We start from the raw sequence: 22327 nt of genomic DNA on the forward strand, positions 1-22327 counted from the left end.
CTCCTAGGAAATCTACCAAACACATATTTGCACTTTCTAATAACATCAATAGAAATCAGTTTTTAAGGGCAAATCTGTAAAAGAATAAATATTGTTAATGTACAAGTTGAAGAACAAAGATCTGTGTGCAAAGATTCAGAGAAGAAATAATAAACAGGGCATTGTGAGAGAGAACTGACTCCAGACAAAAATCTCCCTTTTGTTACTGTCCTCTCACAGGCATTAAAAGTCGTATCAAACAAAGGAGAGATTCTAGCCCTAACAAATCAACAAAACACAGCTAAACCTCACAACCCAAAACCCTCACCATTCAGTAATTCCAGAGAGCTGCAGTCATACTGCTGGCTGGCATTCATTTTCATTCTTACAACTTTGAGCCCTTCCCAACCCACAGAAACCAAGGGCAGCTTATTGTGGCTCACTCATGGTGAAAGTGCAACATTGCTGAAGGACTCTTCCGACACACAGGAGGAGGCCTGAGGAGGTGAAATCGAGCGCTACGGGTTCCATGCAGATCATTCCATATCCAATATCAAATCAATATAATTTGCAACCTGGAATCTGCAGAGAGCTATTGACTGGTCAGCAATGTGCACAGGAAGCACATTATTGACATTGGGAATCTTTTTGTGCAAACACTGACAGAGAAACACGGTTGATTAGCATATCAGGAATTCCTACAGCACAAAGAAACAGATATCAAATACTCAAGACAAAGATAAAGAGAATGTGTTATTTCATCTTGCTATACTGCAAATACTTGTACCAGCAGTTTATTGTATTTTTCATTACAATTCCTCAGTTAATTTTCTGCATTGCTATCTTACATTGAAGATGTATTTGGGGACACATCTTGCCTTAAAACGAAGGAAACACAATGTTTCGCCTGTGAAGCCTTCTTCGGGTGTAATAAGACTCCACAGCCAAAACGTTGTGTTTTCTTTGTTCCTCAGCAGCTTACGCATGCTGACACAGCTACCCACCTGAACTACTTCCATTAAAACAGCCAACCAGCCTTCTACAAAGCTCTGAAATACTGTCAGTGCTTTACTAGAACATTTCCATCAGCTGTGCTCACCACTAAGACTGGGAACAAGAACAGTGACATTCAGCTTTCATCTGGATGGCCAGAACTCTGACCTTCTTTGTGCTCTGATAAAAATACTCTAATTTACTCTTAAGAGTAAAAATACTCTAAGCACTGGGCTTGCAAAGAAATGCCAAAGCAATCGGATTCTTAGCGTCAAACAGCTATTCAGACCGTCTTCAAACTGGACCGTGTTTATTTCACTCCCATGTGAGGGCCTGTAAACCTCCAAATTTCCAGTGTGACACTACTGACAGCTCTCCAGTCACGAGGGAGGAATCTCACAGTGAACTATAATGCAATACAAAAACACAAAATCAATCACCCTTCACAGATCAAGACAACTGTCTGTTTGGATTTTGAGATCCCAAGATCAACAATTCAAAGCTGACTAGACTCTCAAATCATATTTTGGAAAGCACCCTTTTTAAAAGAAGTACAAATGACATGTGGAAAAGTTATCAAAAAAGCCTTGTTATTGGAGAAAGTGAATTTAATATGTATTAAAAGGTGCTCAAGCATTTGTTTTTTGCAGTTGGGAAAATTACTTTTTAGTCTCATTCTTCACAAAAACAATGTTTATAAAACTACGAGAGACCAATCAAAAGAATTTTCCCCAATGTGATATACCAAAAATGTGTATCTCCTAATAATTGTTTTTGTTATCTTTTTCTATTCGGTTACAGGAATATTGCCGTGCAGAGCAGTGCATTTAGAGGGGTTTGAACATCAAAAACTCTCAAATTGAAAACGATTCTCCAGAGAAAAATATTTCAGAGGAACCTACAAACAAGAAAATTCAGTCACACTTTATTTGAATGGAGGTGCATAATGTCTTCATTATTCCTTCATAATTGCTACTTTGCGACATTCTAATCAAATTCATAATGCTTTATAGTGAATTGTGCAAATAACCTAATGTGTGAATAAGCAGGCACGGTATTTGTTGTAGCATTGTATTGTACCAAGAGCTAGAAATTATGCTAGAACTAATGGCATGACCTCTTGAACACACGTTGGGTCATTTCTGCATGTTCCTGAAACGCGTTTTGAATTTCATTAGAACGTCTTGTGTAGCTGTAATGAAGGGATTAAGAAGACATTGTGCAGCGGTTACTGAAATTCTGTCACTTAGCTGTATACAATTCATAGGAGTTAATTAGAGGAATAAACATCCCCAAAAACAGTGAACACAATGCCTGTCTCCTAGAAGAGTGTTGAGGATTATTAATTCAGTCCCTATACTTGCAGAAAGTCTTACATCTATAGCTGCTAATGGCTTCATCTTCTGGTAGATTCTCATGGCTGAGGAAATATACAGATAAGGGCGCAGATTTGGATTTTGCGTTCAACCATTAAAACGTGAGGGTAGCCTTCTATACAACTGTGATGAGCAAAAAAAACCTTTTCCAGATTAATTTTCAGTGCAGTTCAGACGGGGCAGAAAAAGCTGAAAGACCCTTCTCGGTCTGAGGACCGGTCCATGGTCGTCTCGTTTATTTCAAGAAATCCCCAACGTATGATAAGCCCCAAACTACGTCTCCCATTGTTTTTAAACCCCCACTTTTCCAAAGCAGTATTGGAGAAATCTGCTAAGGGGGAAAATGAAACCCTCTGGATGTAAACCTAAAGCAAATACAAAAGCAGCTGGTGGTTACAGTTCAGCGAGGGGGCTGAATGATTACAGGCCTGGTTCATCAAGCTGCAGCCTTTTACTCTTACAGTATTGATTTTGTCCCTCCCCTTAAATCCCTAATTCGCTGGCTTCATGGATGGCAGAGACGTGAATCCCTCCTTCGGGCCCAGCTCCCAGAAACAGACGGCGCAGAGAGGAAGTACATACCCGTTTCCTGGTGCTGGGCTCGGCCCCTTTGTCGAAGAGTTTCCTCTTCTTCCTCAGCGGCGTCTCCTCCGGCGCGGGCCGCGGCAGGGCGTCCGGGAGCAGGGCCGGCGCCCGTTTCTTCGCCGGCTCCTCCGGCTTGCGCTTGCCGGGGTTCTCCTCGCGCTCCGCCTTCCTCTTGGCCGCGGCCGCGGGCTCGGCCTCCTCCTTGACCTCGCGGTTGACGCGCTGCTCCTTCAGCAGGGACCCTGGCAAGTTGGAGGCGTACTTAAACCCTGGTCCTCTTTTTTGCTTGTAGGCCAAAATTTAAGAAAAAAAAGAACACAACAACTTTATACCTTATGCCTATCGGAACAATGCAGTTAAAAAAATCTATATTCCCAAGTGCCGGCTGGGTAAAGCCACTCGCTCGGAGCACACGTTGAGCCCTCTTCCCCGATGCTGTGGGCACTGTATGAGCAATGACCGCTGGCTCGGCCGGCACGCGCTTTTGAGGAACACACGCAGGTTTCTGGCAGGAACACCAGGTGGGGCAGAATCGGCTATGCCAAAATGAGAGGGGCAGCACAGGGCAGTGGGTAGTGCCCTGGTCCCATTACAGGAAGGTTATGGGTTTGGCAAACTGCTGCACCTTTGTGTCAGGTATGGGGCAGAGCAGTGGCACTGTAGCTAAGGATCATCTGCGCCTGTGGCTGGAAGGTTGCCAGCTCAAATCCCGCAGCCGGCAGAGGAATCCTACTCCGTTGGGCCCCTGAGCAAGGATCTTCACCCCAACTGCTCCAGGGGCACCGTATAAATGGCTGACCCTGCGCTCCGACCCCAAGCTTCTCTCCCTGTCTGTGTGTCTCACGAAGAGCAAGTTGGAGTATGCAAAAAGAAATTGTATATGGCCAATAGATCTTATCTTATCTACTGTCCTCCAATCGCTCCAGCCCACCCAGCTGTACACATGGGCTCGAGCTTTGCTGGGGGAGATCCTAAGATGGGTTAATTTCCATCAATACTGTCCCACACAAAGGCTCAGAAGCCCTTTAAAGTGTTTAGAATCTAGTGAATTCTGATCCCCATTGGCTTTTCTATTGAGGAAGTTACTTAATATGATTGTAAGCAAACATACAGTAAATGATATATCAGTAATAAAGAGCCAAGATTTAACTGATGATGCGTGACTACAGACTCATCTCACTGCATCTGTAAGCAGATGGTTATTAATCTTTAACTACACAAAACATGTCATCCACATGTTACCAAATTTCTAAGGAGTAAGGGGAAGAGAAAACGATTGCAAGAAATATTGTTTGATTTCAAGATGAGATAAGTATCTCGTGATTACCATTTAAAACACTTACATGTTTGTTTCCTTGTGTGGTTTTATATCTCATGTCACAAAAATGTTCAATTTAATACTGTTAATTTAAAGCAAACATGAATCAAACAGAAAGCATTTCCTACACATCAAAAGAGAGTCGACTTGCATTAAAAAAGTATTTGACTTGAAACCTTTACAGCACCCGAGGCAGGCTGCAGAAGGTTTCAGAGCAATTTCTAGATTTTGTTTTAAATGCACTGGCCATTTTGTTACACCATGCAGTTAATAGTTTGCATAACAAAAAATGTTCTGCAAATTACAAGGAAATGATATTTTATCAAGATCAAGCACAAAAAAGTCTAGAGGGTATTATAAAAGACTTTGCAGCTTGCAATGCATAATGGGAACACATGCTGTAACTACCCAGCCTGTCTTGATATTTGGGGAGTGTGCCTTGTGACCACAGCTGTCATTCATCTTTGCCACAGCAAGAAGCAGAAAACCTAATGCCACAGTGCAGCTCTTTGGAACAGCTTGTCAGATTGGAAAAACAAGCCTGGGTTCAAATGATGGCCGAGACCGATGGAAGACATTTTCATAAAATTTTCATAGGATACGTTTTCAGGTATGCAAAAACACAAACAGCATTAGAGATCAGCTCTACTGGTATTTCTTTTCCTTTGCAACGCACGTCTCCCAGTGGCCATCGTGAAGAGCCCCGTCAGAGCTCTGAAGAAAGGGCCAGACCCAAACTCTTTAAGCAGGCCAAGTTCATCGCAGCTTTCGCAGAATTAGAGAGAAGCAACGGCACTCAAATAGCAAGTCACTATTTTCTCCACAGAACTCCACGGAAATGTAAAATAACCCAGCCTGAACAGAACAGAATGGCTTTCGCACCTGGAGAGCTTCATTTACGACAGCTGTGGATGGTAAGGAAACAAAATGGTTCAGCGCTTTTGATCTCTTCACTATTTGCCCATCCATTCGTAGCTTACCCTCAGGAAGAGGGATCCCACACCCTTCTTGATACTTACTTTCCCAGTCTTTCCAGCATGGTTGCATTTGGGACATTCCCAGCAGTTTGGAAGCTCATCGTTCACCAACCCTCCTGCATCTTTGACCTGAGAGGGAGAGACAGTGAGTGATTTGAGTTGCTTTAACTGCACTCAGGGGAGAAAAAAAGCTGAACTGATCTGATCCTGTGTTCTGGCCTGACAGGGAACTGAAAGTAACAACGTAACACAATCTACACTCCCCCTGAAGTCAAACGCAGTTTAACACCTCCCTCCCCAGACCGCCTTACTGAGCAGGCAGCACACCACAGTCCCTGTACTCCGGCTTCTTTTAGAGTAACTAACATGCGCTACGAATGAATCATCACTAAAATTGTTTAGCCAACACCTTTATCCGCAGCAAATGAAATCAGTGGGCTATAAAGTGATAGCACAGAACTATGTAGTTAACCACATAAAACAACTCAGTTAATTCAATAACAAAACAAAATACAATGACCAAGACACAGTTACTGTATATTTCTAATATATATATAGGTAGGGAAATTTAACATCGGTCCTATTTAATTCTTATTGATGTAACACTGCAGACAAAGCAGATCAAAACGTCTAATAGAAAAACCACCTGTTTGGTCTCAAATACCATATTTTTCTAAAAAAATACATTTTCAGCCTTGAGCGGATAAAGTCCTGCATGTGCACCCAGCAAGACGGCTTTAAGACTTTTGTCTAGGATATAACCCTCTGTTTAGATATGAAATTTGACGTTATTTTCCTTGTTCAGAGCACGGTAATCGTGCAGTGGACACTGGTCATAGGCCCGACCTCCCTCCTACAACCTTAGTAACCTAAGGTTTAACTTAGTAAAGCTTTTGCTCTCCGCATGATGCCAGGATGTTAAGAGCATGGCATTGGACTGGTGTTCTATGTCAATTATTATTCTCAGCTCAAACATTTTATTATTATCCTAGCTTTCAGTTAGGAGAGGGTGGCTGGACATTGAGAAGCAACACACCCCCCACAAACTTTAACTGTGTGGTAAAAACAGCCAATTTATGGAATCTTTTCTAGGATAAAATCTGCTCAAAATAAATCACCAACGACCTGCGTTAGTGCTGCCATTAATGCAATTTTGTGTGGGTTTCATTTGGGTTGGGATTTCCTATTCTTTAGTTTTAAGTGCTAGGGGTTATTCCTTCTGTAGCAGGTGTAGGTCCTTCAGCATTTGCGCACATTAGGCTAACTGGTAAGGGCTCTGTCCCCTTACTTTATACACTCTGCACTAACTCGTTTTTCAGCAATGCAAACGGCACTACACACGTTATTTCTGTCCACTGCAGTTTGTGAAAATGATTGAAGTGTTTAACATATGGAAATGTACGTATTACAATATTCAAATATTTTTGCAGCACTTAAATATAAATGCACTCATACATCCTATGAGAGGGCACCAGCTTCAGAAAGGATGGAGGCCTTATCTAGACCTGCTGCACCCACACAGTACATATAAATACACACATCCAATACATACTGAGGGAAAAAAGAAACACAACATTTTCTGAGATGAGGATATTCTAGTTACAGCTTATGTACTTTCACAAAAGGCTGTCGATTTGTTTTAAGCCCGCTGACCAGCAATAAAGCTTGTGCAGTGAGACATTGCAACTTGCCAATCATACAAAAGCTCATTAGGTGCACTTTTACCCAACGAGGTCCAGGTGGAACAATGCCTGATCAGGTCACCTTAGTCAGTTTTCTGTGCATTCTATAATGCCTCGAATGTCACCAGAAGCAAGGGAGAGGGCCATTGGCATGCTGCAGGCCGGCAGGCATGTCATGTGCTTTTATATTAAAACACTGAATTTTTGATTCTTTAGGTATCGACCCACATTCTAACAATTCAAAAATCACTATGATGGCCCAAAGGTACCTATATACTGATTTTATTGTTGCTTTTTAATACACTGGGATATTTGATTCCCTCTTCCAGGTAATCATTGCCCCTGATGTAAAACGGCTTGCTCAATACCAGTTTGCAAATGTCAAAATAAATTAATTCATATACTCAAAATACATATCGGGCATGGAAATAAAAACTGTCATGGAACTGGTCAAATTCATAATACCCCTGTCAGGCAGATATTTACAAGTTATTATGTGGACTGATTTCAGATTGCACTTCAGTGACTGCTGGAGTGGTGATTGGTAGCTTATTTTGATTAGGAAAATGAGAGGCAGAAATAGATTAAGTGATTCCCATTGATAAAAACTAAATTACTACAGAATCCCCAGAGACGATTTAAGTAGTGTCTCTAACTGGTTACATTAAACATTTGCTGCAGTATATATTACCCGTTGTATACAATTCAGTAGTTTCCCAATGTATCTGTGGTCCTTATACCAACATTCTGTAGGGATGGAGCCAACAAAGCAATTTTCCAATTCAATCGTATTTACATGGGAGATTCTGAAACATATTGCAAAAGGCTCAACACTGATGAATATTACCCACCCTTTACGAATTAGGGCTAATCAACTGTCAACTGTTGTGTTAGCACCCTTACAAGTGTTGAAGTCTTGGTCTTACAGGAAGAATAGATAACCCACAAAAGACATCTGAGGTTTCAGCAAACAGTACATGCTTGTATTTACAATTTATAATCTACTCAACAGCCAACTTTTTAAACAAGGATTTCTTTCAGTCCCAATGTCAAAACATACCTCTCAGTTCCCAAATTAATTGTGAGTTTAACAACATGAACATTTAAAAATGCAAAAATGTCATCCTTATGTCTTCCACATGATTAGTATTTTCTAAACTAGTAGCAAGAAAAGGGGTCAGTTTAGGCTGTGAGCCTTTTATGTGCTTTTCTAAATTAGGAATGAAAAAAGTGGATGTTTTATTCTACTGTATAGTTACCTTATCTTTTCTTTTCAGAAGAACTAAAGTAATACTGATTACAGCAGAGACCACAGCAGCTCCAAATTATGCTGTCTCTGCCTGCACTTTTAACAAAAACTGTCCCTTTGCTAATAACCGCCTTGTTAGCAAACACTTCTTCCATCTTTCAGTTTATTACCCATCTTGAGATTTCAAAATGATTTTCTGATCGACATTGAATCAGAAAAACCCTGACAAAGTTATTTGATTTTGCTTAATCACAGAGTACAGAACACAGTATTTTGTGACTCCAAAAGTTGTCCTTTCAAGTCTAAATTTGACCTCCTTAAAAAGCCTTTTTGGACTTTCTGAGCTCCTAGAACTTTCACTGGACTTTTTTTGAATTTCTAAAATCCTTGATAGGGCATGCTTTGCCAATTATTAGAATTAGGCAGCGCATGTGAATCTAAAACTATTTACTATATAGAATCTAAAATCTATATACATAAGAGATTCCTGATCCATTGCAGAAAAGGGTATCATCAACTATTCCGCACACGAAGTATTCAATATTTGTAGCCTTATACTCGTACAAGGATCCCATGCTTATAAAGTGTTCTATGATGTCTATGATGTCATTTTTACTGTATGTGATCAATATCAGGAGCACAAGACAAAATTTGAACATTTTGAAAAGATTCCCATTCTCTTAACACTTGACTAAGAGCAATGGGTATTCATTTCATTTTGTACAAGGACATTCTCGCTGTGAGCAATAGAGATAACTTTTTTAGGTAACTGAGAGTATCAGTAAAAACAAGCACAGATCCCATCTGTCCATTATCATATTGTTGCTGACTTGACTGAAGTGTCCAGAGAAGAGCTATATAAGTGTAAGAATTATTTTTTTTACTCCTGGTAAGGGTTATGGCACCATGGAGTCTGGGATCACAGATTACAAGATGGGACAACACCCTAGATGACGTACTGTTGTAGGGCACTGAAACACAAACACAAAAAATTTAGCAACACCAATTAACCTAGTCAGCATACCTCTTGGGACTCTGAGAAAAACAAATCACATGGAGAAAACCCTTACACACCAAGGGGAACAGCCAGACTCCACACAAAAGGAATGTAAGTCCAGGAAAGGTGTTTTCATACTTAAATGCGTTTGATTGCCTGGAGGCATGTCTGGCTGCCGTTGCTTGCTGTGCAAGGATTTTTAAGATCTGTAGTTTTGTTTGTCAAGCATATTCAAATATCGACTCCCAGCTTTAGAGTGGCACTTGTAACCAAGTGGTATCCAGCAATCCAACACACAAGGTTGAGACTCAGGGGTATAGCATTCTCTCCTCAGGGGGATCTCACCTTAAGACAGCCAGGATGCACGATCTCATTACAGATGGAACATTCCATCAGCATGACATTGAACTTCTCCTTCTCCTCTTCCAGTGTGTCCTCCTTCCCTGCCTCTCCACAGACCAGGCACACAGCGGTGTGAGGGAGCACGGGCTGTAGGACAGAGCACAACAGAAACCCACACGCTCAGCACAGGGGTCCCACACGGGCACTTATAAAACACTACCCCTAAAGCCAACCGTCTCTGCGCCAGTTTATGTTCATGAAGAAATCTAAAGAAAGAAAAAGGACAGAATGGAGGGAACTGAGTAGATTAAGCAATAAAACATGGGTTATAGGGGATTGGTAGAACATATTTTCCACCTGTGGGAAAGCTTGGCATAGTGTCTCATTTACTGTGGGAAGCATGCTCATGGGGGAAATCAGAACTTAATATGAGGTTTCAGTACTTTTATAGATCTATTATCTTTTACACATCTGATTCTCTCTAAACCAATAATTTATAGAATTTTAAACTTAAAACAATCATGAAGTATTTATCAATAATATGAAAAGTTTTGGTTCTTTCATTCAAATGTCCTCATACTTATCCCATAAACTAAAGTTAGTCTCAAACTGTTGTCACCTAGTATTTGACATCCTGTGTGTTTAGCTTCCTGATATACATACTGTTCCCACAGCCACAATTAGTAACAGGAAACTCTGCTTCTTTAAAATATTACAGAAAAGCAGCTGTCCATGACAAATTAATTTGCTCCTGCACTCAAAATATTGAAAAACTCCAGTACAACTGATCCAGTTGGGAACAAAAAAATAAAGATTTTTCATAAGAAATTAAAGTAAAGGCCTCCAGAAATCAGAGGCCATCGCCAGCCAAGAAATACAAACCCAATTATGGGGTCGCTTTCTTTTAAGAACATTACCTTTTGACCAGAATGGCAGAGATCAATGGTCTATGCAGAGCCGAAGACAGAAATCTCACCAAGCAGTGACCCACACAGACATTGACCATGAAATGTTTTGCATAAGTAAGAACACACACACACCCACATGATCTAAACTGCTGATTACTTCCTGATTTAGCTTGAGTGTGAAGTTAATTTTTACAAAGCTCACCCCACCCCCACCACAAGTGCTGCTTCAGTGACAGGGGGATTCCAGAACAACGGGTAAGATTCTACCTTTTCATGCAGTGGGTTTTTTTTTTTACTCTTTCTCCAGAGGCTAAATTAACCTAGAGTGCATATTTGCTTAAAAGATCATTACAAAAAGAGTTGAGTGCAATCAGCCCAATCGAGTCTTGGAGATGAAGACTTCCAAAACGAAGCAGATGTATAAGACCAGTTCAATTGTATGTAACTGTCTTGATACAACCGATCATGCTGAAATAGTTGGTAGGTGTCTAAAGACCTTTCAAGCGTCCCAAGCATTTCTAATCTGAACGCCAACGAGCCATCATACGTGTGGAGGGCTGGGAGGTTAACTGGAAGCTGCAGGGAACCAGACTGGGCCGACTCACCGCAATGCACTGCCGCATGATGCAGGACTGCTTCATCCTGCCTGGGCCCCCGAACTTCTTCATGTCCTTGCAGAAGTGGCACTCCCCGCACTCCGTCCGCAGGCAGGCCTCGCACTTGCGGCAGCGCGTCCTCCTCCGGCGCGCCCCCGCAGTCGCCCGGTTGGCGGCAAGCTTGACGGCCGTCGAAGCGCCCATCTTCCCCTTCGGTCGACTGCCAGCCCGCTGCTGCAACACAGGCGCACGGGTCCCAGGTCAAGCAGGAGGAGAAACACGCCCACCCCACTCACACCTGACGCTCGCCCAGTCCTCCCAGAGGGAACCCCACACCCCTACCCTCCCCTGTGCCAACATGTTCCGTTTCTGACCTACTCTCTCTGCCCTCTGAGCATTTCGGAAACGATTCGCCCCTCCATGCCACTACGTCACGCAGAGGGCAACCAAAATGGCACCAAAACCCATGCAAGAACAAAAACATTCTTGGCGGTTTATAAGTTCACAAACTGCAAAAATCAAGGAAACTGCATGCCATCGCACTACATCATATCGGGTACCTACACATCGTCCTGGCACGGATCTGCAAGATGCACTGTTGCACAAGCTGGTTGCTCACACTGTTTTGCAATGTGTAACTTCATGACATGAGTTCAGCCTTATCTGTGGGCTGTAGAACCTGGGCCTGCAGACTTATTGTGAAAGGAATTAATAGAAAACACTTTCTGGAAGCATGTGAGGGTTTTAAGACGCAGGGCCTTATCCACTTATCCACTGAACACTGCAGTGCATGGATATGACCTCCCTCTCAAACAAATTTACAGCATTCGCAGAAAGGAGAGGGACATCAGAAAACAACTCTGCAGTAAAGTTTGCCATTAATAGAAAGGTTCTTGAATTTTCAGTAAACAGCTCAAGTGCCAGTTTCTCTTGGGACAGTAGACACCCTCAGGACCTCAGATTGACAAAAGGGACTAAATACTCCCTGAATGTCGGGAGCTCACATGAATATTAGGACTCTTAAGCAATCCATTTTACATCCTGCTTGTGCTCGTATTTCTACATCAGCTTACAACAGAGCACCCCGTCTCATTTTTGGTTACACCCGTTTTTGTGCACAGTGCACCCAAGCTTCAAGTAATTCTACTGGCCGGCATGCCTTGGGGGTTTGATTTCACAGGATAAGACATTTACATGTTGTAAAGTTCATTCCTGTATGTTAAAAAGTGGCAACAACCAACCGTAACAGTCAGTAAAAACCATTCAACTTGTTTTAAAGACACTCACGAGTCACATAATGTAAGGATGGTAACAATGAGAAGAAGCCAGACAGCCCCCTTGGGCCATTTTGGTAGTTAATAGCTCATTGATATGAGGATCCAGCCATTTGTAGAAGGATGCCAGGGTATCAGCCTCAACCACAAGGGTAGCCTGTTCCATTCTCCCACAACCCTTTGGGCAAAGAAATGCCTCCTGTTCATGGTTTGAAATACTGCTTAGTTTCCACTTGTGCTGTCTGGTTTGTACACATAAGAGTGGGCTCAGCTTCTTTCCATGTGAAAGCTGGTTCCTCTGTAACCTGCACTAACATGGCATTCCGCCGTGGTGAGCACTGATCTTAACACTCGCATTAAAGAAATAGCAATAGCGCCACGATCAGCTCCGTATCAATACACAAAGCCACGATCAGTGATGTCAGGGAAGCCAATCAGTCAGGGTGTTTAACGAATGCTTTCTTCAACCCAGTGTCTCAGCTATCTAAATCTAGATGAAACCAGTTTATATTTTAGAATTCTGTCTTTGAGTCAGGGCAGGACACCTGCAAATAATGTTTCAAGGAATAACACTTAATGACTGATTCTGGTCCTTCCTCCAGTGCAAAGTCATTGTACACTTGACTCACGGTCATATCATGGGTTTATATGGGTTTTCCTTTTGAATACACTCACGCAAAAGACCAATAGAGGTTAGAAATTCTTCAGCTGTTGCTAAGAAGGCTTTCATAACCATTTGAAATCCTAAGACAAATGTGAACAGTGGATAGCTGTTTTTGAATGACATTAATGCTATGAAAAAAAAAATTCTCAAATCAGTCAGAAAGCTTTGGTAAATGCTGGCTAGCCTGGTTTAAATATATGTCACCTGCATTACCTTTTTCACACTGATGAGAAATGAAGTAATGTGTGCAAACTAACTAGGTGTTTTTTTTAGCTAAACTAATATTGATTTGACTTAGCAACTGTATTTCTGTATTTACTTCTCCCATCTACGCTGGCGCAATGTAAACAGCTCTAAGAAAGTTCATTTGTAAACAAAGAGAGAATGAAAGAACAAAGCTCAACATTGTATGTACAAGTTATAACTCTAAAGCCTGCCATCAAGACACTAAACTAAAAAAAAAAGTAAAAAGCTGAACCGCTACACACAGGAACATTAAAGGCAATGTTACCTTTCAATACCCTTTTATTCTTAATATCACACTGTTTACTCTAGAGTAAGTGTCCATTACTGCTGTGTTTAAATACGTCAGCCTGGACAACAGTGCCGCCTGCAGGCACAGTGCTATATATAAATCCCTGACGAGCTGAAGAGGTATCTGCCAAACACAAAAGTACAAAGATATTGATATGAATGTCCCGCACAGGAGTGAGAGCTACTTTCGTCTGAGTCTTCCTACTGGCAAGCCATGAATTAAGGCTCGGTGAAAAGGGGCCCCTTCCTCTCATTGTCATTTCTTCCTGTTCAGGCCACCAACTGTTTGAGTGCTGTACCCTGGTATTCCTGGAAAGCTGAAACACGCGTGAAATGTGCTGTCTCACATAAACCTGCTGGAAATCATGTACAGATGAGTTTGCTGGAGAATGAAATTACATGTTGAAAAGACCAAATCTAAAACTTCAACAGAGGCACTGAGAATACTTTTCTCTGAGAATTTTCCACTACTTGGTCTCCCATTACTATACAAAAGTATATTCACTTTCTTATGCACAATATATGGTTTCCAGTTTATCCGTATAAACACAAACTCACACTCTTACGTATAGATGCATGGGAGCAGAAAAATGAGTTTTTTTCCCTTTAGCCCTGCCTGTAACAATGCAATGAATGTGCGACTCTATAAGATGTGATTGGTGTCAACATCAAAGAGATCCCAAATGATTGATTTAGACCATTTCACAGTCCTCAAAGATCCTAAAGCTCAAGACTATTTAGTCCCCACTACTAAGGGTCTGTGATTTTCAAGGAAAAAATATTACATTTCAGTTCCTTAAAATTCAGAAGGTGAATCCAGAAACAAAAATGCTCATTTTGAAATTGGCCATCTAAGACAGGCCGGTTCAAGACATATGGAGTCTCTGACTTCACTTAATTGTATATCTTTCCTCTTCCGCAAGACATAGAAAAAACACTCTTCTTGTATTACAACTGCCGTAGAAACTGGTAAAGGGATCAGGCTGGTAATGCATAAAGCACAATCCATCCTGAGCTGGTTAAAACTTCAATAAGACTCCATGCACTTTTTAATCTAGTCAAGCTGTGAAGGATTCTGATATTACAAGAGAACCAAAGGGCAACTTTGAGAACTTCTCAGACAGTGACTTATCTCTGTGTGGGACAGCTCTGTTTGCTTGGTTCTATATGGTGGCTGGGACAACCAGGTGAGAAGATTAGTCTGATTTCAAAGTGAAAATGTAAACAAGATCGGAGACGAGAGTCTATTCAGCCAGCAAAGGTGTTTTACTCCTTAACATTTTGTGTTTGCAACCCAATCCTTTATTTAAACTTTAAAAGGTGCGAGACTACCTTTTGCAGTAGCCTGTGGACACATCCTTTTTCTTTGAAAACTGTCAAAAATAATTTAAGCACTTCTTAAAGAAATTATAATATGTACAAATACGCTTAGAAATGAGATATGTTAACATATACACACTTAGTGTAACCCACGTCTTTCCTTTAAGACTAGCTGCTCCTAAAGACATTTCTGACCCCAGCACAAACAGTGCTGTAGATTCAGTGGCTTGTGATCCGAAACAACTTGCCAACCCATTCACAGGTTTGCCCTAACCTGGCAAACATGAGGGCAGTTAGGCCCAGCTCCCATTGCTTTTGGAAATGGCATGCTTACCTATTGTGTGGACAAGATCCCCAATTACAGTTTCTGGGATTGGAGCCCACCTCCTGGCACTGACAAACTGTGTATCATACCAACGCACAAAAGAAATCAACATTCACATCTAAAGGATTTAACCCACAAAACAAGCAACTATAAAAAACAGAACCATGTCAATGTAACACAATGCTGAAATGCGAACTTCTTGAGCATGAACACAACCCCCGGCAGTCGTGAGAGCCAGCTTAGTTGTTCCCCACAAATGATAATGGTCTCTGGCCAGGTAAAACAGCAGGCATGGAATGATCTCAACAATGTTTTCTTGAAATCATGCCATTGTAATCCTAGCCCTGTGCTGTCCTGCACTGTCCTTCTCAAACACCAACACTTTCACAGTGGCTGGCACGAGCAGAGAAAGGACTTCACCTTTGCATCACTGAGAAGTTGTGGTAAATCTTGTGCCTGACACCACACCTTCACCACCTATTGTGGAACACACCCATACAAGTGCAACATCCCTACTAATGACATCTTCCACTGGGTCTGCAAACAGCATTCACTGGCAAATTAAACAGCCTACCACTCCCTCTGCTGCCATTTTAGATGTTCTTGTGATGCAAAAGATGGGAATACAGTCTCTCAACGATCCATGATCATTCCAATCATTTTCATGCAGACAGCAAGCTCTAGTTGCTCTGCTGATGCACGGGGTTATTTCTTCCTTGAATGTTTTGTGCCTTAGCCACTGCAGTCTGAAAGTAATTACACAAATGGATCAGACTGATGTGAGAGTCCTTCGCTGGTATGGTACCCTGCTGTCTTTCAAGACATGACCTGCCCCGCACTGAGACAGTTTCCTGGTTTCCCTGAACTGGCCCTCTGATTGTCATTGGAGAATCTCATTCTCCAGACAGCTTCATTCATGAAGATAGCCTGCCTTCAATCATGGCACTAATAACCAGGTGTTTTTCATTATTTAGGCAGAACCTGGTCAGATCTTTCACTGTTCTGGTATTAACTGAAATCATGCCTTCCTGAATGGCTGCTAACACAGATTCTTAATCAACTCATCATGGCAATTTAACAACTCAAATATTGGATACCAAGTACTTGGCATCTTTATGAAATCGCATGACTTGAATTTTGGTAACTTGTTATCCCAAGACACAATACTACTCACACAATCAACAAACCTATCTGCCCACTGTTTTAAATTTGTAAATAACCTTCTGCGTGAGTCTAAAGGGCTTCTGATATTAAAGTTACACCGTTACCTTTCAGATTGTAAATCTGTAGATATACTCTTGCCTGTTGCTTTTTTTTACTGCTAGAATCAGACAACCAAGCCCAACAGTTCCAGCTCCCCTCCAAAAAAAGATCAATAATCTCTTTCAAGCAGCAGCAAAGCAAAGCCTTACTCAGTACAAATGCATTAACAATGCATGCCAACTGCAAATCTATATCTGTGAAGAAAAGAAAGTTTGGATTAATTTATTTTTGTATTTCAGGATATTTAATCAGACATTTAAGAAACAGAGGCCACAAGTCAATCAATAACTTCCCTGGAGGTTCGGTACAGTATTAGCAAACTGCAAAGCTTCCCAATAATGATTAATCTGCAGCACATTAAGCAGTCTTGGTTTTCATTGCCCCACAGTGACAAAACAAAAGTTAATATAGATCTATGTTACACTGCTTATGAAACTCTTACATAACTTCAGCCTTTTGTTGTAATCTTATTACAGCAGGGCATGCACAATGATTAAGGAGACCAACTCCATGAGCCTGCAGGGGAAAAGGTGGCTGATGAGGTACTACTAAAACCAGCATTAAGCCACAGGTCCTGATCAGACGGAAGAAAACAGGGGAAAAACCAAGGCTGGAAAACAGCCTGGGGCTGCACTAGGTGTGCGATATACATCTGAGTCAAAGCGGGTTTAAGCAATGTCATCACCTCCACCAAAAAGAGCAAAAGCTAATACCTGCACGGAGGTATTAGGGACTAGCAGGGGCAACTTTCTGCAAAACCAGGACCCCAGAGGCAGTGGCTTCTTTCTCAGAGAGGCACTCCATGATGCCTGGCTGTCAAACAAAATGTATAAAAAATCCCAAGTTGCTACTTAGATTTTGTGTTCGTGGATGTGTTCTTTTTTCTTGTACAGTCAACTTTAATTTTTTTAACAGCTTATGGCATTAATCTTCCAACACACACAATGTTTACTCCCAGTCAGAGCTAGTGGCATCTCATGACCTTGGAACAACTGCCGATGGCTTTTCCAACGCAGAATAAATTCAGAGGCTTTTTATCTTCAAAACGCCTCGAGCTGGACACAATTAGTGTTGTCAGACACTATCAGACACCCAAAACGTCTAACTAATGTTACAAATATCGCTCTTGGAACCTTCTTTCCAGCTCAGGCCACAAGAGTTATTTTCTCCAAACAGCGACAAGGAGAAAGAGTAATGCGATATTATAATTACTCAATAGAGAGACCAATCATATGAGACACATAAAGTTCAAGGCACAATAAACCTCACTGTGCAAATCATAACCTTTGTTCCCTTGTTTGTCCACTAAACTTTATGCTGGTTCCACAGATCTAGGCAACAGACTGGATTATTTCTAACACTGAGGCCTGTTATAAGTAGTAATATCCAACAGGGAATTACCAGGGATTACAAATTTTCTTGGTAGCAGAAAACAGAAACCAAAGTCTCAGGAAATGTGGATCATGTACAGCAGGCAGGAAGTGTAGCTCTCCGGCTAGGCACCAGTCAGGCCATGTCAGCTACCGTCTGCCCATCGCCTTCACTAGTGTCTCGTTCCCCAGCCCTCTAGTTTTTCACTCGACACATCGCATACTGGCCGCATGCACGTGGCAGAGTAAAACTGCTTCCGTTCCGCAGCTTATGAACCTCCCAAAATCTTGCCTCACCGCTGTTTTTGTTTCTACCTTAGTCAACCTGTACTGTCATATCGGCAGGGAGTGTAAAAAAGAAACCCTGAATGACTTCCTGTCGTGTCAGGAGCCCTATAGCCGTACACTACAAATCCGCTCCCACATCCCAAGAGAACTTTTGCTTTTTAAGGTAGTTGTTTTGGGGGGGTTAGATTGGGCAGAATTTACCCAATTGTGTGTGGTCTTCAGGCAAATGAGATGAATCCTGTTATATAAGAACACTTACTGTGCAGGATATTCCAAGACGTTTTATCCCCTACTTGTCCTCGATTCTTTATCTATAAATACAAAAACTGCACCCAAGATGCACAGATACGCTACATTTTTACAAAAACAAAAATACCCCCACGTCTTTAGCTAAAATAGAAAACGTTTATTAAACAGGTCAGCAAAACTTCACCACAACTTTCCAGTCAGTGCCATAATGTAACTTTGTCTAATGATACTCTTACAATTAAATTAATTAAGGCAGCAGCATAATTATCATCAAGGAGTGGGCATGCACCAGTTGTATTTGCAATACTTATTTTATGAATACCAATTGAAACAGGTGCTGTATTGCTGTTATACTTTTGAGTATGATGCAATGCTGCAACTGAAAAGGAATGTCACAGACTAATTGCAGCTCTAACAAGAAAAGGCATGACTTGGTTATTTTTTTATCTTCTCAACCCTTGTTATTCTGAAGTCAAGTCAATTCCAAAGCCCAGAAGCCAACTTGGCTCACTCCATCAGATACACAGCTTTACTCCATTTATACACAGGACAGAGGTGAATTCATATTATCGATCACATCTTTTGATACTATGAAAAAGTATTCTGGTAAATACTCTCTAGTCCCAAAAATACAGGTGAAAAGGGTTTTTAGGTACAGAGCATGAAAGCTCACCTGCGATATCAAGTGGAAACAAAAAATGTTTATGTAGCACCTTTCGTGACATATCTCAATGCTTTGTAATAAAATAAACAAAAGAGATAATTACGCACAAATTAATACATTAAACCTAAAAGCTAGAGTATAAATGTGAGCTTAAAGACCAGACTGACTTGCAAAACCTGGTATCATCCCACAGCTCTGGAGCAACAGGACAGAAGCAGAGTCTCCCAGGGTCTCCCAGTGCTCCGAGCCCCGTTTTGGGAACATACAAATGGCTAGAAGCCAAAGATCGCAAACATGTAGGTGTGTACGGAGTCAACAGTTCACAGTTCAGGAGCCAAAGGGCTCAAAATCTTAAAAAGTAAATAAGGGTTTTTAACCTCATTCTGAAATCCACAGGCTGCCAGTAGAAGAAAAAAATATTTTACTCACAAAAGTGTCAGCAGATACACAGTGGTTAAGAAAAATGCATTAAGCATTCAGTAACAAGTGTTGGGCAAGGAAAACGTGAATTGTAATCAATGTTTGAAAACAAAGCCAGAGAAAATACGGGGCTAGATGACCGAGCAGAGTGTAATGACAGAAATCAATTAGTAATTGAGGCAAAACGAGAAGCCTCATATATACAGTACACATGATGGTGCTTTCATCATGTGGCTACTGCGCATCAAATTGCCTTTTAGATATTTGTTTTTATACCCAGGACTTTTTATGGAAAGCTTTTCTAGAAATAGCCCAATCTGCTGATGACTGCACAATTGTATTGATTTGTGAGACACAGGATCTTAGATTAAGGCAGAAAATTGCTTAAGGCTTTTGACAAGTGCAAAGTCTGTACAGAGATACAACATCCTGCTTTACAGAAAATGAAAGAGAAGTACAGCCCTGCTGATGGTATTGCATTGAAGGTTTAATTTTTCAAAGCTATTTTAGAAGGGCTCCTAAAAAAGGCATTTTCCATGAGTGTTAACTTCATTATGATATCACGGGCCAATATGAGGCTTCCATGTGATACTAGCAACGCCAACTACACAAAGACAGATTGCAGATGAACATTTCTGACTCATTAGTGGTGCTCGATGTAGACAGATTTTGTGATATCGAAAACGATCAACAACTACCACAGCACCACTGTCGGCTTCTTCAAGCCCGATCTTGTCAGATCTCAGAACTTGGGCCTGGTCAGTACTGGGATGGGAAACCCCAAGGGGAAACCAGACTGCTGTTGCAAGTGGTGTGATGGACCAGTAGGGGACTCTCTAACCCCTGATCAGACTTTTAAAAATCCAATGGGGACATGTTATAGGAGGTGTCACCTTTTACACAGATGCCCTGACAACTTGTTCATTAAAGATTTCATGGTACTGTTCAGAACAGCACATCAACCCTTCTTTCCTGGCTACATTCCACACTGGACATGCACAATCTGGCCTCCCTACATTTCCCAGTTGCTGCCACTGATCTGCTGTGCAGTGGGCCTGCTGGTGCATGCTGTTCATTTCATCTGCACACAAGAACCAATAATGGTGTTCAGTTTTTTATATGCATTATAGAGGAATCCAGGGTTTTTATATGGGTATGTGGAAAAAGAGAAATTAGTTAAGGTTACAATATTAAACCTAAGACATTTACGAATAATATTCAGCACACTACAAAATATTTACCTGCACGTGGCTTCTTCGTCACACACAGGGGATGAATGTATATGTATGCTTGTACACCGCTGAAGTCCAGTCTGTAAGAACGTGGGTGCAACTTACAGGGACAGGAGTCCCCCAGCTTCTCAACAATCATCCACACCTCTCTCAGGAAAGTTCCATGAAATCCAGTCTCTTACTACCATGTGTCAGGGCAATATTCTCAGGTTACTGACACACAAAGCCATCTAGACCCAATACACCATTGTACACTTCAGAAATACAGGACTGAGATATAGCATGGCACCTCAGCTCCACGCATGAGGAATCTAGAAAAATAGCATGTGGAAAGAAAGGTACACAAAAAAGGCGCCTGAAAATCAAAATTATCACCTTATTATCATTGAACTGTATTCTTGGGGGTTCCTGATTTATTTGCCTGATACTGTAAACACCTGGGTATTTCACATGACCAATTCAGGTGAAGTTTTCTTGCTTAAGAGTATTACAGCAGCAATAAGTCTCACCTGGAATTTAAACCCACAACCTTCCAGTAATGAGTCCAGAGCCCTAACCACTTCTTCGCTCTCCTGCCCAATGCTATAAATCCTTGTTACATGATTATTAGCAGCTGTAGGTCAAAATGCCGTTTTAAGCGGTTCCCCTGTTTTGTCCTGCCACCTCCATTCTTAACATCTTAATAGTCAGCAAGGTCCACCACGTGCCCTGGATGCAGTAGCAGAGAAAGAGAAAGCAGAGCAAGAAACCTCCTCATTGTTCCTGCCTCCTGCTCCCACCATCCCCTCCCCCACTCCTGCCAAACAAGCTAGCCTCTGGCCTTCTTAAAGGTACAGTAGCCAGGCTTCTCGGTAGCACTCGGGATTAAACACACCTCGCTAGGTGGGAGACGTTTCTCAACCAGTGCCAGATTTAGGGAAATAATGTGCTGCACTTTCCTCACCAAGATTCCACTAAAAAAAAAAAAAATACCCACCTCAAATCTAAAAAAAGCAAAACGATGGCAGCAAAAAAAAAGGACAACCCCTTAACTTCTGAATTCAATGAATTCCCCCAAAACACATAAAAAGGATCAAGAGTAGCACATTCAACAATCTGAAATAACTGGCTTGAAACATTCTGAGCAAATCCTTAGCAGCCCGACGAGAAAACAGGACATTCCATTTTAATCACAAAGGTTTTTGGCTTACAGGAAGTGTTCATTTTATTACTGAAAGGGGCGATTACCTTTGTCCTTTATATTTAGGGTTCTGTACCCAATATCCACATACAGAGCCCTAAATACATTTTAAATAGTAAAGCACTTACTCCATTAAGTGCACATTATTACCATTCTGGTAACTAACCGCTGCCTAGGTGAACAGGATATGACCATACAAACCCACCGTTTGTTTCTTGCATTTTCAGAATCCACTTTACCCCTCTAATCAAACCAAGTGCCTCTGGTTGTTGTTTCCAGTCTACCCATGATTCATACAGACGTGTGCACTGCAGCGCGTGTGGAGAGCAGTCTCGCTCACGTGTGCAACCACGCACCCCTGAGATACACACACATGCAGCGCGGCTACCAATTCAGTAACTTCTTAGCGCAGGGGAAAGGATTCCCGGTTCGAGCCACACGCCAGCTGAAAAATAACCGAGCTGCATTTTGTGCGTTTGTGTCGCCAAGTTGGAGCCATCTTTCGAGACCATGTGATTCAGTGCCTTTGTGAGGCCGGTCCT

The 22327-nt window shown here is 41.6% G+C and overlaps 1 protein-coding gene across 7 annotated transcripts in view; it reads right to left on the reverse strand.

Annotated features, from left to right (window-relative positions):
- The window catches only part of kdm2bb (lysine (K)-specific demethylase 2Bb), a 78234-nt gene that overhangs the window by 7833 nt on the left and 48074 nt on the right, over nucleotides 1-22327 (reverse strand). For 5 of the 7 annotated variants that reach the window (XM_069182302.1, XM_069182304.1, XM_069182305.1 and 2 more), the window contains 4 exons: nucleotides 11012-11236; nucleotides 9502-9645; nucleotides 5270-5357; nucleotides 2931-3226 (listed from right to left, as the gene is read on the reverse strand). In XM_069182302.1, coding sequence (XP_069038403.1) covers nucleotides 2931-3226; nucleotides 5270-5357; nucleotides 9502-9645; nucleotides 11012-11236 — 753 coding nt within the window. The remainder of the gene's footprint in view (nucleotides 1-2930; nucleotides 3227-5269; nucleotides 5358-9501; nucleotides 9646-11011; nucleotides 11237-22327) is intronic. The other 2 variants (XM_069182303.1, XM_015366126.2) reach the window with 2 other exon arrangements.

Source organism: Lepisosteus oculatus, chromosome 22, assembly GCF_040954835.1.
Source record: "Lepisosteus oculatus isolate fLepOcu1 chromosome 22, fLepOcu1.hap2, whole genome shotgun sequence".
Taxonomy (NCBI): domain Eukaryota; kingdom Metazoa; phylum Chordata; class Actinopteri; order Semionotiformes; family Lepisosteidae; genus Lepisosteus; species Lepisosteus oculatus.